This window comes from Heptranchias perlo, chromosome 6, assembly GCF_035084215.1.
Source record: "Heptranchias perlo isolate sHepPer1 chromosome 6, sHepPer1.hap1, whole genome shotgun sequence".
Classification (NCBI taxonomy): Eukaryota; Metazoa; Chordata; class Chondrichthyes; order Hexanchiformes; family Hexanchidae; genus Heptranchias; species Heptranchias perlo.
In genome coordinates, this window is record NC_090330.1 from 1,970,510 (window position 1) to 1,987,891 (window position 17,382).

At 46.5% G+C, this 17,382-nt stretch overlaps 1 protein-coding gene across 1 annotated transcript in view; it reads right to left on the reverse strand.

Moving 5' to 3' along the window:
* pgm2l1 (phosphoglucomutase 2-like 1) overlaps positions 1-17,382 on the reverse strand; it is an 82,678-nt gene that overhangs the window by 47,709 nt on the left and 17,587 nt on the right. Inside the window, exons 2-6 of the mRNA XM_067985581.1 lie at positions 11,453-11,620; positions 6,336-6,442; positions 4,841-4,925; positions 4,449-4,532; positions 1,719-1,912 (exon numbers count right to left, since the gene is read on the reverse strand). Coding sequence (XP_067841682.1) covers positions 1,719-1,912; positions 4,449-4,532; positions 4,841-4,925; positions 6,336-6,442; positions 11,453-11,620 — 638 coding nt within the window. The remainder of the gene's footprint in view (positions 1-1,718; positions 1,913-4,448; positions 4,533-4,840; positions 4,926-6,335; positions 6,443-11,452; positions 11,621-17,382) is intronic.

Below are 17,382 nucleotides of genomic sequence, written 5' to 3' on the forward strand. Positions count from 1 at the left end.
CCTTCAATATTCTTCCTTTTCAAGCAACTATCTAATACCCTTTTAATAGAATTTATGGACTGCTTCAATAATGGTTTGTGGCAGGGAATTCTGCATTCTAATCATCATCTCTGTGGACATTTTTTCTAACCTCCCCTTTAATTCTTTGTGATTATCTTAAAATTGTGCCCTCTCCTTACTGTCATACCAATGGAAATAATCTCTCACCATTTACCCCATCAGAACCCTTCAGGAATCCTGAAGACCTCCATCAGGTCACTCCTTAAGTAGGAACAACTGATGGTCAGTGGCCCATCAACTATTAAGATAAGATGACCGAATGAGACGTAGTAGCTGTACAGTCCAATCTATCTATGCCATTAATCCCACCTTTCAGTCACTTGGTTGTTTTTGCTGATATAGTGGGTGTGTTTTCAGCCAAACTACAAGTTCAAAGCTACCTGTGCAGAGGCCCGCTGTCCATCCCCCGCCATTGCTTCTTCTTTGCTTTCACAGTGTTCTTTTCAATGCCTGGGACTCTGCTCAAATTTGATTTCCCGGACTCCTGGATTCCTCGGCCACCAGGACTACCCTGCTCTACTGGACTACAATGCAAGACTTGGCTGCTGTGACTCTGCCCCGCTACAAGTTTCAAGGTAACCTTTTCTAGCCTACAGCTTATTCACCACCTCCTGCTGTTGCCTGCTGAGCTTCTGACTGTCCTTCAGTGCACTGCTGGTTTTTCAGCTTTGTTTTGCTGCTGTGGGGATCCAGGACAGAAATTCATTTCTCCACTGCTTCTGGACCATAAAGTGACCTCCAATGTCACTGTTGCTTTCTGAAGAGACTGTATTCTCTGCAGAGTCATCTCAATTCTAGTCTCTGGCCTGCTGTTGCATCTTCAGTTTTCTGCTCCTTTGCCAGGAAATTTTCACTCTAAGCTGAGCTAGCTCTGATCTGCTTCTGCTGGTTCCCATCCTACTCTGGAGACTGCTCCGCTGCTGCTGAATAACCTTTGCTCTGCCATTTTTCACTTGCTTCCCATTGTCGCTGTTATACCCTTTAGTATACAGATCTGTTGCTGCGCAGTGCTAATCACTGAGGACCCCTGAATCAAACAATCCTGGCTCATGGTTGATTCTCCACACCTCCTCGGCGCTCCATTCTCCACAGGAAAACCTCGATCAGTGCACCCACTGATGCTCTGCCCCTCGGCCTCCACACCTGTCTCCGAAACTGCGCACAGTTCGACAGTGCTCCAAGCTGACTCCTCCCCATTAACAAGTCAACTTCATCCCATCACGGGAACTCTGACTTTTCTCTTATTGTCTCCTCGCTATTCTGTTTACAATCAAGACATATCTATCCTAATCGTTGCCGTGCCTATGTAACCTGAATTTTCTGGCACGCTACTCAATCTCCATGTTCGCTGTCAAGAATAGGACCTGAGTGAGGTACTGAGAGGCTGTCAAACAAGTGGAACTGTACTACATCAACAGTCAGCTACTTCTAGGGAGGAAGAAGCAAACAGAATGAGAGAGAGAAATTCAGGCAAAATTTGTAATTAAGTCAGACATTAAACAGGCTCTATGATGAGACGAATGCTACAGAAATAAGCTGTTTGGAATTCTAGCATTAAAAAAGGATTATAACATAAAATAGTGCAATAATAAATATGCTCCATTACATCTGGTTTAGCACATGTGCCCTATATGCAGCAGGAAGTCCTAAGCTCTAACCTGTGGAAGCACAGCTTTTTCAGATCCTCCATGTATAGTGCACAGACTTCATTCAGAGGATCCTGCCGCAAGGGGCTAATATCAGGCAGGTTTTCATTCCATGACTCCTGCCAGGGCTCCAAGCTTTCTTCAATACTCTCTAAGATTTTCTTATCATGAGGAGAACCAATCTGAGCTCCATTTTTCCAGTAAACCTGTCAGACAGGAGCAGAAATAACTTCTTACTGTTTGAATTTAAATTCAGAGAGTCCACAGAATGTTTTTGTTAGAATAATGGACTAATCTGAATAGTTGGTTATGGAAATAGGAGAGGGTGAGACCCCCTTTCTCTCTGCTCTCCAGGAAAATCACTGTATCTTTATTCTGCCTCACATTCAAAAAAATCCTTATTTATCTGCTGCCCACCCACCATCTCCTCCCTCAGGCCACTTTCTGCCAAGTGCAAACCAGACAGGGAACCAGCACATGGGTGAGGTAGGATCAGACCATGGATCAAATTCAGAAGCTTGGTTTCCTGCTGATGAATAGTTTTTGAAAACCTCAGCAACTAATGTTTCCGGATTATAAGAATTTTTAAAAAACAGGTGAAATTCTATTAAAAATCAGATTTTTGATGTTAAGACCATAAGAGATAGGAGCAGGAGTAGGCCATTCGGCCCCTCAAGCCTGCTCCGCCATTTAGTGAGATCACGGCTGATCTGAACTCAACTCCACTTTCCCGCCCTTTCCCCCAAGAGGGATGTCAGGTTTTCATCATTTCAGAAATTTCCAGACAGCCTAATTGTAAATCAGACTGTCCAGTTCGAGATCGGACATGGGGCTACATACAACCTGTCCAATGCAGTTCTTCTTACAGCTAGTAAAGCAAGGGCAATGATTCATCTACAGGAATTCCTGCACTTTTACAGGAAGGAAATTAAGGAAAGCTGGTAATCTACGAGTGGACTGTGATCAGGCAACTCTAAATAACCACTAAGATAGCTACAGCCATACCAATTTCTTTCCAAAAACCCTGACATGATGGTTGTGAGTATGGTCACTTTTTTATTTTTGAAGACAAGAGGACGTTCATTTTTGGCGGAATGCATTAATTTATAGATGGGGCTACTGAGTATAACCACTTTTCAGTCAAGGCTAAGTGTAGTCTTCAGGTGAAGCAGGGTTAGAGGGCAGGGGTTAATTGGAACAGGGCCTGCAGAAAGAATTCGAAAGTCATACATTCGGTCCTCATTTTTAAATATGTTTATAAATTCCTTGTTTCCATATTTATGGAAGTGCTTATGTGAACTTGGGAGGGTGAAATTACACAATGACAAATTTATATATGCAGATATATATTATTATAGAAAGATAGCACAGAAGGAGACCATTTGGCCCATTATGCCTGTGCCGGCTCTGCTATCCAATTAGTCTCACCCTCCTGCTGTTTGCCCATAGCCTTGTAAATTTTTTCCCTTCAAATATTTATCCAATTCCCTTTTGAATGTTATTATTGAATCTGCTTCCACCACCTTTTCAGACAGTGCATTCCAGAGCAGAACAACTCGCTGCGTAAAAAATTTTTTCCCTCATGTTGCCTCTGGTTCTTTTGCCAATTACCTTAAATTTGTGTCCTCTGGTTACCGACCCCTCTGCCACAAACAGTTTTTCCTTATTTACTCTATCAAAACCGTTCATGATCTTGAACACCTCTATCAAATCTCCCCTTAACCTTCTCTGCTCTAGGGAGGACAACTCCAAAAATACATAAAAGACATCTTGAAAATGCACTAAATAAAGTGCCAAGTATCCAAATTTTCTGGGAGAGCATGCCTCCCAGTCCTCTCCCCCCACCAAAATTAAATCCAAAGATGGTGTATACCCACTTCTAGAATTGTCAAACCACTGTCTCCACAGGAAGATGTATACTGCACACTCAACAGCCACACAAAACAGAAACAACCTACTGTTGAATTTGCATCAGCAGCAACAAGATAAGGGTTAAAACAGAATTTAAAAATATTAAAATAGATTCAGATAAAAGAAAAGCTACAGCAAAGAAAGCAGGGACAGCACAAGTTAAATATGAAAAAGCATTCCAGAACAGAGCTCAATTGAAACAAAATTGAAAAATGGCCAATGAAGAATGAAAGATTACATGTACAAAAGATTACTGGGCAAAATGAAAAGGGAAGACAAATACAAGTAGTAAGCTGCAGGGGGTGGGGAAGAAAGAGAAAGGTAGCAGAGCTGCTGGTTTCAAAAGGGGGAGGACAGACGGTATATAAACATCCAAAAATACTGTCTATGGGCCTGTTTAAAACATCAAAATCCTGGATTTAAGAAATCTTCCTGTATATGAGAACAGAAAAATACTCAAAAAAAAGTTAAGGAAATGTTGGCAGGCACACTGGAGCATACACTGTATCTGTAGTCTGAATTTTCTCTCCATCCTTGGACTGGGTGGGTGGAAGTAGTAAAGTGTAAAGCAGCTCAGACAGGGAGACAGCAAGAAAAAAAATGAAGGTGTGGACTGAATTTGTATTGTACCAGCTCGATTCAGTGACTTAATTTCACCCATGCCCAGATACAACTGAGCAACTGGACTAAAATCATATTATCTCATTTTTATCGTGACCGTAACAATTGCATTTCCGTACTTTCAGAGGAAGGTGCTTCAAACATAATACAGACTGTCAACCACCCCCAAATCATGCAGAAAGTACTTATCAGCCACACACTGCACTGTACCTTATATCCATTGTCTTGTTTGGGATTATGAGATGCAGTAATCATCACACCAGCTGCAACATGAAGCTGTTTAACAGCATAGGGCTGGAAGAAAAAAAGAAAACTTATATCAGGTCATCATCAAGAAACAGTTAGCTGACTACTAACATCTGACTAGTATCTCATTTCAATTTCCCACACCTCTCTGAGCAAGACTGTCAAATAAGGGCAGTTTTGTACTGTGATGCAGTGGGCCAGTATCTAACCCACTGCAACACACAAACTCCCATAAATTCCAAGCTTAATGTTTTCTCTAGTCTCTTTCATTAGATTTCTAAGGAATGCTTTCTGCCAATCCAGACCTGAGAATATCAGGTTCAGGTATGCTCGCTGTAATCATAGCCCATTCTTACCACAAATGGTGTTGGCACATATGTAGAAAACAAATACACAGGTATATCCTTGCCAAGGAAGACAGCAGCAGTCAATTGGGCAAGTCTGCAATAAATAGTAAGAAAAAGAGTTTCCATGTCATTAGCTATCAGATTATACTGTATTAATATTAGAACAAAGAACACATTGAAAAAGTGAACTAATTGATACCATTTATTTAAAAAGATACATTTACAGTACATTCAAGAGATATCTAAATTTAGAAACCAGACAGAGGAAACACATATTCATACCAAGTGCAAGCACAGCAGAACTAATTATCAATTACAGAGTGCACTGTTTGCATGTCACTCGACACAAAACTTCAGGAAGAGAACATTTTGGTGGGACATGCTACACATATTCCAACAAGATTGTATCCTATCCCGCACCAAGTTCTGCTCACCCAATACCCCGGTGCTTTCTGATCTACATGTGCTGACCACTCCCTTCACACCACCATTGGCGGCCATGCCTTCAGCTGTCTAGGCCCTAAGCTGTGGAATTCCCTCCCTAAACCTCTCCGCCTCCACTTCTCTCTCCTCCTGTAAGACCCTCCTTAAAACCTGCCTCTGACCAAGCCTTTAGTCACCCATCCTAATATTTCTTCCTTTGGCTTATTTTTGTCTGGATTACGCCTCTGTGAAGCAGCTTGGGACATTTCCCTACGTTAAAGGTGCTATATAAATGCAAGTTGTTGTTGTCTGGGTAAGACACAATACACGTGTGCCCACAGGATCTGGATGACGTGCATTTTTGGCTCCAAAAACATATAAAAAAGTATATACAACATTCGGTCCTTCCATTTAAATATGGGCTTTAAAGGGGGACTGAGTGGTGCAGTGGGTTTGACACTACTGATCATTTCTCAGAGCTGGGTTCAAACATTTCTGAAATGAGTTTGGACTGAATCCCCTAATTCAGTCCAATTTGGCAATCTCACTCAGAGAAGCACCACATTGGTATTTCAAAGTACATTGTGAGAAGGCTAGAGGCCTGCTGTATCCGACCTGGGTGTGTTTAATGGGACAGTGTAGAGGGAGCTTTACTCTGGCCAGGTACATTATCACGATTTTTTTTTTTAATCGCTTGACGGCCCTAATAAAAATTGTTTTTCTCTTTAAAAACTTGTAATTTAATAGCTCAGCTAGTCACTGAACCATACACACCAGAAAGGTCCGGGTTGGACTGAGGTAAGTTGATCTAAGGCAGAAACGGCCATACAATGCAAGACTGAAGTGCAACAGGCTTCAATCATTGGAAGTCTATGCAATGGAGGTGAATGGGACTGAGCTTGGTCTACTATTGGAGGTCTATACATGAAGTGAAGAATGGCTTGGCCTATTGGATTTGTGTATTTGGATTAGAAAACAATTATGCAGCTTATAGTGATTTTTGAATTGTTTTGCCACTTTTGGATCATATTAAAAGGGAAGCAGGATACTGCAAACTCCCCTGCCTGTGACCAGCACCTACCTCTTACTACTACAACTGCTAGTCTCTTGACCTCGAGTATCATATCCAATCACAACACCCCTCTGCTTTAGGTCCGAGAAGCATTTCTCAAGGTACTTCAATAAACCCTGCAAAGGAAAAAAAGCACCTTAAACAAACTTTCACCTAGTAGCAAGTTGTGAAATTGAATTCAATAAAATCTAGTTATTTGTGGGCTACCAGATTGTAGTAAAACCTAACTGGTTCAGTAATGTCTTTCAGGAAGGGGTCCTGCTACCCCTTACTTGGCCTGGTCTGGCCTGCTTGCAGGACTCCAATTCTACACTACATGGCTGACTCTTAACACACTCAGGGCAAATAGGGATTGACCATAAATACTGCTTTGCTTCTATCGGCCGTATCCTAAGAACAATAATATTTTTTTTTAAATCAGCCAATGACTTATTTTCAAAGCAATCTGAAATCCTAATATTCCACCCAAACTATTTGTCCATGAAATATGTTTCACATGCCCGTTACTCTGAATCCCCACAGCATTGAATTTAGTTAATAGCCTTTTGTGTGGAACTTTATGAAAAGCCTCTTGGAAGTCAAGGTGTATCACATTATGGGGCTTCCCACAATTGGGTCATCTCTTCCTCAAAGCTGAGGATGTTGGTCAGGCAGAATCATCCCCTCTGAATGCATGCTGACTGCTGTTAACTAGGTTATTGGTCTACAGATGGTACTCAAGTGAGCTGCAGATAATCAATCCCATTATTTTACATGGATTGGAAGTCAAACTAATGGATTTGTAGCTCCCGGTTTTATTCCTTTTGAATATGAGCACCACATTAGCCTGTTTCCAATCTACCGATATCTTCCCAATGCCCACAGACTCCCTCTTTGCCAGTGCCTCACAAATCTCGCCCCACCCTCCGTCTCTCTCACCACTCTGGGATAAAAACAGTTTATCCCTGGGGATTTATTTGTTTTGAGCCCAATTAAAATATCACCTCATTTATAATGAAGTCATTGATTTTACTTGTGATATCTTAGGTATTTCTGACTCCCAGATCATGTTAAACTTTATCAGATTACTTCTTTAAAGTGGAAGAAAATAAAGAGTGTTTTTTGTTCAACGTACTCCCCCATGTACAGAGTCAGCAGAATTTCAGACCTCCTCCCCTGCTAGGTGCCATCGCTGGAGGTGAGTGGCCCTGTGCAAACTGGATTGTAAAGAAAGCATCAAAACTTTGAATTCAGGTAAGACACATCACTAACCCCCAGAGACCATGCAGCTGGGTATATTTTTTTTTAAAAAGAGTGAGAAATAGAAAACAGATTTTGCTCTGTAATCAAAATGAGTGAACCTCAATCCCAAAGCATGCAAGTTTATCAGCAATACACAAAAACAAACTGTGGCTCTCCTGGAGTAGCTACGCTGCGACACTGCTATAGAAAGTGGAACACCTCCACTTTCCCCGCCAGAATTCCTCAAATCTAGTTTACCAATTAAAAGTGCTCTCATGCTTCAGCGTTTTAACAAAAATAATTTGCTGAGAGCCCAAGTGAGAGTCAAGAAAGAGAAAAATGTCATAAGGAGGCAACTTGGAAGTCTGCCTGCTAAGGAAAGGGCTTACTATTGCAGAAAAGCCAGACAATAAACATTAGAAAGGAAAAAGTTACACTATCCACCAATAGCTCAGAGGTTCAGTCCCACCAATATCCAGCTTCACATAATCATCCTAATATGCTGACTGTAACAACCGTCAAAAGGCTTTGATAAGCTTTTGCTTTGCTAGGCTATATAATAGAATCTGCTAGGTTTACACAATGACATAATCAACACGGAGAAATTGACTGCTCAGATTCTACTGCTCATCACTTCACTTGTGTTTTGATAACTCCCATCACATTGCAAACAATCACATCACCAACTGAAAGGCTGGGGCTCTTTTCTCCAGAAAAGGAGAAGGCCGAGAGGTGACTTAATAGAGGTCTATAAAATTATGAAGGGGTTCGATGGGGTAGACGATGTTTCCACTTGTGGGGGGAGTCCAAAACTAGGGGCCATAAATAAAAGATAGTCACTAATAAATTCATTAGGGAATTCAGGAAAAATTTCTTTACCCAGAGAGTGGGGAGAATGTGGAGCTCGCTACCACAAGGAGTGGTTGAGGCGAATAGCATAGATACATTTAAGGAGAAGCTAGATAAGTACATGAGGGAGAAAGGAATAGAAAGATATGCTGATAGGGTTAGATGAAGCGGGGTGGGAGGAGGCTCGTGTGGAGCATAAACACTGGCACTGACCAATTGGGTCGAATAGCCTGTTTCTGTGCAGTATAGTCTATGTAATTCTAAGTAACTGCGATGCAAGTGGCCCTGAAAGATTCCAGATGATGCAGAATAACCTGGCAAGTGTGTGCTGCAATGTCTGCAAAAATGCATTACTTGCTGTAGTTTCTGTGCACTTATGTATCCACATGTTGTCACTGACCAACTTTGTGCCTGGTAGAAACTATCTGCATAGTTTGGCCCTTTTACATCATTTCGTTCAACCATCAGCACCAGGTACTATGTAAAGAGCACACTTGTTCAACGCATACAAGAGCACGTGTTCAAAAAACTAGTGACGAGAGTGACAACGAGCAATTGCCCCTTTTACCTTCCAGGTCACTATCTCTGGGTGAACAACGCTAAACGGCTGCTGCTGGAGGCACTTGCACAGGGTTGGTCACCTTGATACTGTATGCAGGTGCAACGCTTAGCGCACCAGTACAGATTAGCAATGCACTTTTGCCATTCACGGCTGGTATGGCGAGAGAACAGGTTGTGCCAGAATGTTAAAATCAGAATTGCAGCTTTGCACTGACTGCGTGTGCACAAGATGATTGTGAAGCAGCTGGACGTAAAGTCACTGCGCCTGTAGGTTAAATTCGGATGACTTTCACACGGGAGTTTCTTGGTGTATTTCTGTTCATTCAAAGTCTAATGATGACTTTTCATTGCTCCGGGGAAGCCTCCATTATTGGCCCCTCTCTGAGATTGCCTCTGCACCCTATTCTGTTCAAAATGATCTGCATTACATTTTATCTTGATGTTAATTTATGTATTTCTTGTACATGGCATAAACTCAATATAAAAAAAATGATCAAACTATTTTTGTGAGCCCACTGAGCTTCCCTTCTGAGAGGCTCTACCACAACAGCACTTGCTTGCCGACAGACTGACTTCATTCCACCCCCTTTAGAGCCAAGTAAATGCTCATTGGCTGGATGCCATGTGCAGCTGCTGATCATTGCAGGTTCACGCTCCAGTCACACACAAAAACACATACAACCACGTGTGTGGGCGTGCCTCTATGTTCAAGAGGAATTGTGCTTCAAGCATAAAAAGGAAGTCAGAGTTTAACATGATCACACACACACACAAAAAAAAAAACTGGGTTTATGGTTAATATTTCCAAACAAAGCTGGAGTCAATATACTTCCCCAACCACCCCCATTAATTAAAGTAGCTTTTCTTTCAATTTACCATCTTTCTCAAACTACATTGCAAGTCACTAAAACCCTTATATTTCCAGTACAGTGCAAGAGCCCAGCATTCGCACAGAGACACACAACCTACGAGCAGGCTATTCCAACTTTTCCTCTGGTACTGTGTCGCCAATCTCCATTAAGCCTGTTGGAGCATAATAAGATCGATGCCCATGTTTGTTACTACCACAGACAGCTCTTGGGATCTATGACAAGTTCTGAATGCAGTAAGAAGTGTGGAGTTTGATTCCTTTAAATTGATCAGGAGCCCATCATGTCCATCTGCTGACAGCACATCAATAAAAAAAAAGCACTGGTAGAAAGGGAAGAAAGATCTGCCTTGTTTTGTAGTCTCACAGCCACAAGACGTATAGATACTAAAATCCTATTTCACAGCAAAAGCATGTTTAGTAAACACTGGACGGTTATTCCGGGGTGGGTGGGGGGTGAGGAGAGAGAAAAGATGCAGTAACCTTATCTTTGTCATCTTAGTAATGAGTCCTATTGATAATCTCCAACTGAATGAAGGTCAAAAGGAGTGTCAACATTAAAAATCTGCAATAGATATTTTAAAAAAATTCTCCCCTCCCCTCAAATTGGTGGCTCTTGCTGTGGTGCAATTCCATGGTGCTTGCAGACCTTCAGTATCTCTCCCGTTCTTTATGTATTCCTAGACAGCAAAATTTAACAGTCTACTGGATTTCAGACAATATCACAACCAAGCTTTGTCTTGTCCTTGCCTGATGGCCACACATGGTTACATTCCAGCAGGGATGAGCAGCAGGAATGGTGCAGGATATTTCCCTACCTTAATCTAAGGGTGCTGAGGTCAATTGCATCACTCCTACTGCCAGCCCAGCTAATTCAGCACAAATCAGGAATTGAACCTGGGGCCTTCAGGTCCTAATGGCTCAGCTACACACAACTCCTACTAGCTCAGCCATTGTGATATTTAAAAGGAACAGTCACTCTCAGACACCTGCTAAAAGAGACAGGTGGGAGTAACAATGGCAGAGACTTGGAAAAAGGCCAACTATCCACTCAGCCAGTGAATGTACTCAGCAGAGGAAGACTTAAATAAAAAAGGGGGGAATGCGGCACCAGATCAACTGTCAGGACAGACCGGTTCTAACGCCCATTAAAATGATGAGCTCCCCTTGGAGAGAGGGCATGGGGTGTCCTATGTTTGTTATTTGCAGTGAAATTGTATCTGCAATTTAATTAGAAATAGCAAACATTAAAAAAAAACTACAATAAAAGCATCAAATAGGCACTGTACAAAGCCATATTGACCACCAAAATCAGTGGTTTGATCTACGGTCCATGCTGAATTGACCCGAGCAGGCTGCTGATGGAGGTGCTACAATTAGTGTCTGTAACCCTGGGATAGGGAATGGGTGAAAAAAGAAAGTTCCTACTCCTTACTGCTATCCAGTGGCTCTTGCTGGTCGATATGCACACATCAATGTCAGGTGAGAACATCTGTGATGCCGCCCCTCACCCCCCACCAAACCCAAATGGTGCAAGAGCTATCCAATTAGTCCCACTTCCCCCACTCTTTCCCCATTGTCCTACTAGGCTCCTATATTCTCAAAATTCAAATATTCTCAGCCTCACCTGAGTGGACTGTATAATTGTCAGATCGTTAATGCAGGAGAAACCTGCACCCATGGCAGAACGAAGACCCGCCGTACCAAACGTCATTCTGCAGCACAGGCGATCACGTAGTTCCTTCTTCTTTCCATCATGCAGCAACTTCTCAATCTCAGCTTTAGTCTTGGGATTCTGTGGATAATAAAAGATCTTTTTCAAATCTATTGATTGATAAAAATGCAATATAGCAAAAGGCCTGCTGGTGAAAACCTTTTTCTCTTGCCCAACTCACAACAATCAATAATCTACATTCTTTGCCTAGTCAACGCAGTTACACAAGTACGAGTATAGCTCACTGATACGCTGTCTTTACTAAACGGCCTGTCACTGAGCCAACCAGACCAGAAGGTCCTGGGTTCAATCCCCAGTCTGTGCTGTTAACCAATCTCACTCAGGGTAGCATAAATAAAAATTCCTGCTATGGGTTGCTAGACATCAACTTTTGCTGGAAGCGCATGTACCTGATCCTGCGCTCATCTGACACGCACAATCAAACTTGGCTGCGATGCCCTCCAGGTAGAAAACATTCTACCAGGCTGGTTGCATGGGCACTTGGAAGTTTCCAGGGTCTTGCCCTGGTCGATAAGTGTAGCATAGGTGGAAATAAGTTTTAAGTCCATACTGGCTACAGAAATCATGATTCTGACACTACACAGCTGCATGTCACTTCGCAACAAGTCAAGATTTCAAAGGCCACTGGAAGGGCAAGATCTGGCACTTTAGGAGAGATTTCTAGTCAAAGGTCATACGAACATATGAATTAAGAGCAGGAGTAGGCCATTCAGCCCATCAAATGGCAGAGCAGGCTTGAGGAGATCATGGCTGATCTGATTGTGACTTCAACCCTACTTTCACCTTTGAAGCCCTTGTCAATCAGAAATCTATCTAAGTCAGCCTCAAAAATATTCAATGACCCTGCCTCTACCGCTCTCTGGGGAAGGGAGTTCCACAGACTCACGATCCTCAGAGAAAAAATGTCTCCTCATCTCCGTCTTAAATGGGAGACCCCTTATTTTTAAACTGTGTCCCTTAGTTCTAGTCTCTCCCACAAGGGGAATCATCCTCTCAGCATCGACTCCTTCAAGTTCCCTCAGGATCTTATATGTTTCAAGAAGATGTGGGGTACGGTAGCATAGTGGTTATGTTACTGGACTAATAATCCAGAGGCCTGGACTAATAACCTGGAATCATGGGCCCGATGTTACCAGGGCTGCGGGTTCTCGGCGGGGGGGCTATCGGGCATGTGGGTAACGCGCCCGGTGAAATCTGTGCGATTCGCGCACAATTGTGGGCTAATTGGAGCCACTTACCTCCGGCTCCGGGTTTGCCGCTGCTCAGCTGCGTGCCGGCGGACTGCACATGCGCAGTGACGTCTGAGAGCTGGTGGAGCTCTATTTAAAGGGAGAGTCCACCAATGCTCCTCCTGCTGCAACCAACGACGTTCAGAACATGGAGCATCCCAGGGGGAAGGCTGCCCCAAGGTTTTCAGACTCCTCACTCCAGCTGCTGCTGGATGGGGAGGGAGACGTTGTTCCCATCCGATGGCAGGAAGTGCCCTCCCTCCACCACCAGGAAGGCATGGTCGGAGGTGGCAGCAGAGGTGAGCAGCAGGGGAAACATCACAAGGACCTGGATCCAGTGCCGCAAGAGGTTTAACGACCTAACTAGGTCCGGCAAAGTGAGTACACTTACGCATTCTCCGTCCTCCACATCACCTCCACCACCACACAACCCCTTCTGCACTACCATCACAGCGCTCTCGCATCACTCCTCACATCCACTCAGCTATCATCCTCACCGCCCCTGTCCCCATTTGAACACTACCACACACCCAATCCCCATACAATGGCATGGCCATGTGGCACACGCACCCTCCCATCCATCTCCCTCACGCTCAACCCACCCACACCAATGCTTGCAGCGTCTCACTATGCAAGCAGCACTCAATCACGCCTCTGCGTTTTGCCTTGACAGGAGAAGAGATGCAAGAACGCCCGGGAGAGGGCCCGGACCAGAGGTGGCCCGCCACACGAGGTGCTGCTAACGGACGCGGAGCAGGAGGCTTTAGAGCTCAGCCACACGCTGGAGTGCCTGTCCGTGGCGGATGGCGAGGCTGGGGTTGCAGAAACGGCCGGTGACAGAAAGCTGACACTCAGCACTCATGATAGCGAATGATCTTAGCATCACTTGGCATCTGCCGCACCCCAACATCTGCCCACATGCCTAATATTGCTTTCTGTTCTCTTGCAGGGCCGTCTGCGAGCGCCGTGACCTTGGAGGGCGATTCCTCAGAGGACCTTCCGGCCTCTGGGGGCCCATAGTCACATCTGAGCCATGCATCCACCAGCGCAGATACACACACCTCGGTGGGTCCCCATCCTCCCTTAGTTGGGCTTGCACACGGTGAGTCACCATGCACATGTGAGCATGAGCAGACCCTGGTGGCAGGAGCAGCCGTGGAGAGTTCGCGTCGGTGGGAGCACTCTTCTCCAGGCTCTGCTCAGCCGGACCCAGATGCTGAACCCTGGGGGCCAGCCGTGAAAAGGAGAGTCATCGAGGGGCACGAGCACATTGCTGAGGTGCTGGAACAGGTGCCATGCGCACTCTCCACAATCGCGCAGGTGATGGAGGAGTCCAACTCCTGCATGAGGGGAATGGCGGCACAAGTACAGGAGGGTATCTGCGAGATAGTGTCGCAGGTAGGTGCGGGAATGTCTGCGATGGAGGAAAGGCTAGCCTCCCTCGAGCATTACGCACAGCTCAACATTGAGTCCATCCAGGCCCTGACAACGGCCGTTCGGATTCAGGGTGAGCAATATTCTGCCGCCTTAGACAGGCTGACAGATACATTACAGGTGGCCTTCCAAGGCCTCACACAGGTCATCCAAACTGCCGTCAAGCAGGGTGGAAGGAGTGATGTGGGCTTGGGCTACGAGGGGGATGATGGTGAATGGGGACATGGAAGTGGGGACGCCACTCAAAGTGCCCCCACGTCTCACCCGTTGCCCCCCTCTCAACCAGTACCTGCAATGCTGCCTCCTCTCCAGGTGGCCGAGTCTGCCCCTGCACAGGTGCAGGAGGAGCAGTCTTTGGAGGGGCCCTCACGGGCACCGAAACCCAGAGGGTGTCGGCCCAAAGCATTTACCCGGTCAGGGCATCAACAAGAGCAACCTGCCACTACCTCTGCTGGAGCCACAGGGGTAGCACCACGTAGGGGTTCCCGGAAGCGTACGGCGAAGGTGTTGTGAACACAAAGGGAATGCACGAGGGTGAATGACTATCTGTGATGTTTTAATTTATGATTGTTTAGTGCACATACCCAATAAACCCCATAGTTCTCACCACTACTGCCACATCTTGTCCATTCTTGACCGGCCTGTGCAATAGGTCCCTTTCGTGGGGCTCAGCATGCAGACGAACGCCTGGTCCCACCCATTGGGTCACACTACAGTGGGTGCAGGAGTAATTGCACCACTGTTCCGTGCAGGGGGCAGGGGAGGGGGCTGGTATGGCCGCTCCTCTGTCCACGTGGGGAGGTCTGGACGCTTCGGACAGTCTGCTGTTAGGAGAACCGTTGACATATCAGTGCCTCCCTGGCCTGACGAGCAGCCAGGTGAGCCGATGTTCGCCCCATGGGTCGTTCCTCCTCCTCCTCCTCATAGTCGTCAATATGGGTGGTGGATGTGGACAGGGCCTCCTCCAGCGGCACCCCCCTCTGTTGTGCCATGTTGTGCAGGGCACAACAGACAACTACAATGCGTCCCAAACTGCGTGGCGCATATTGGAGCGCTCCCCCAGAACGATCAAGGAACCTGAAGCGCATCTTGAGCAGCCCTATAGCCTGCTCAATTGTAGACCTGGTAGCGATGTGGCTGTCGTTATATCGACGCTGTGGCTCGGTGGTGGGGTTCCTCAGAGGTGTCGTAAGCCACGTGTGCAGGGGATATCCCTCGTCACCGAGGAGCCAGCCGTTGCCGGTGTTGGGAGCGTGGAAGAGGGGCGGCACGGTGGACTCCGAGGATGAAGGAATCGTGGCAGCTGCCAGGGTATCTGGCGCACACGTGTAGGAATCTCTTGCGGTGGTCACAGATGAGCTGGGCGTTCATGGAGTGATACCCCTTGCGGTTGATGAACAGTCCTGGCTCATGTGGAGGTGCCCGTATTGCTATGTGGGTGCAGTCGATTACACCCTGCACCCGTGGGAAGCCAGCCATGGAATCCAACCGCCCTCTCCATCTGGCTGCGGTCATCCATGGCGAAATTGATGTAGTGCGAGGCCCTGTGAAACAAGCCGTCGGTAACCTGCCTTATGCACTTGTGTGCAGATGACTGACAGACCCCAGTGATGTCCCCGGTGGCACCCTGGAAGGATCCGGAGGCGAAGAAGTTGAGGGCAGTGGTGACTTTGACGGCGACAGGTATGATGATGCTGCTTGGTCCGTCCGGGAGCAGCTCGTCATTAAGGAGGCTGCAGATGTCCACGACTACCCGGCGACTGACTCTGAGCCTCCGTATGCACTGCTCCTCAGAGAGGTCCAGGAAGCTGAGCCTCGGTCTGTAGACCCTGTGGCGAGGGTAGTGCCTCCTGCGACGCATCTCTCTCTGTGGTTGCCCTCCCTCCTGCTGTGCGGGTGGATGTGCCACAGCACAGTGTTGTGGAGCTCCACGTGTCAGGGGCGGGCGGCGTGGCCGGCGAGGCTGGTGATGCTGTTCGTCCTCCGAGGAGGTCATGACTGCGACTACGGCGGCCCCCATCTGGAAGGTGTAGGTCTGAGGGGGTCTGCAAGGTAGGTAAATGTGTCCCCACACCGGGATGGCGGTTCCGGGTCGGTGAGTTTTCTTGTTAGGAGGAGGGTGGTGGAGGCCAACCTCTGTCCAATGTGACGGAGTGGCCTCCTGCGATGGTGTGGGGTCTCCCCCACCTGTCGAATGCACCTTTGCAGCTGCCACAGGCTGCTGGCTGCAACACCTCCGTTTGGACTTGGAGTGTTTCCCCCAGTGTGGGAAACAGTCTCGGTTCACTGTAAAATCCCACCCCTCCTTATAAAACAGCTCAATCAGGTCTGTAAACGACCTGAACGAACAGGATAAATAGGTTCAAGTGGCATCCCGCTGGCTTTAATTGCCTGCGGGATTCCCACCAGCAGGGGCTGCGCGCGCAAGCCGGCGCGTCAGTGGGGAACCCGGAAGTGCGCGGGTTCGAGGCGGGCTCCGGTCCCGCTACGGGATTTCCAGATTTTCGGGGGCCCCCCCCGCCAGGAACGCACCCGATAGCGGGTGCTAAAATCATGCCTCATGAGTTCAAATTCCACCACGGCAGCTGAGGAATTTAAATTCAATAAAGTAAAATCTGGAATTAAAATACTAGTATCAGTAATGGTGGCCATGAAACTACCTGACTGTCGTAAAAACCCATCTGGTTCACTAATGTCCTTTAGGGAAGGAAACCTGCTGTCCTTACCCGGTCTGGCCTATGTGTGACTCCAGACCCACAGCAATGTGGTTGATTCTTAACTGCCCCCTGAAATGGCCGAGCAAGCCATTCAGTTGTAAAATCTCGCTAAAAAAAGTCATAAGAATAAAACCGGACGGACCACTAGGCACCGGACACGACAAAGGCAAACCAAGCCCAGTCGACCCTGCAAAGTCCTCCTCACTATCATTTGGGGACTTGTGCCAAAATTGGGAGAGCTGTCCCACAGACTAGTCAAGCAACAGCCTGACATAGCCACACTCACAGAATCATACCTTTCAGTCAACGTCCCAGACTCTTCCATCACCATCCCTGGGTATGTCCTGTCCCACCGGCAGGACAGACCGACCAGAGGTGGCGGTACAGTGATATACAGTCAGGAGGGAGTGGCCCTGGGAGTCCTCAACATTCACTCTGGACC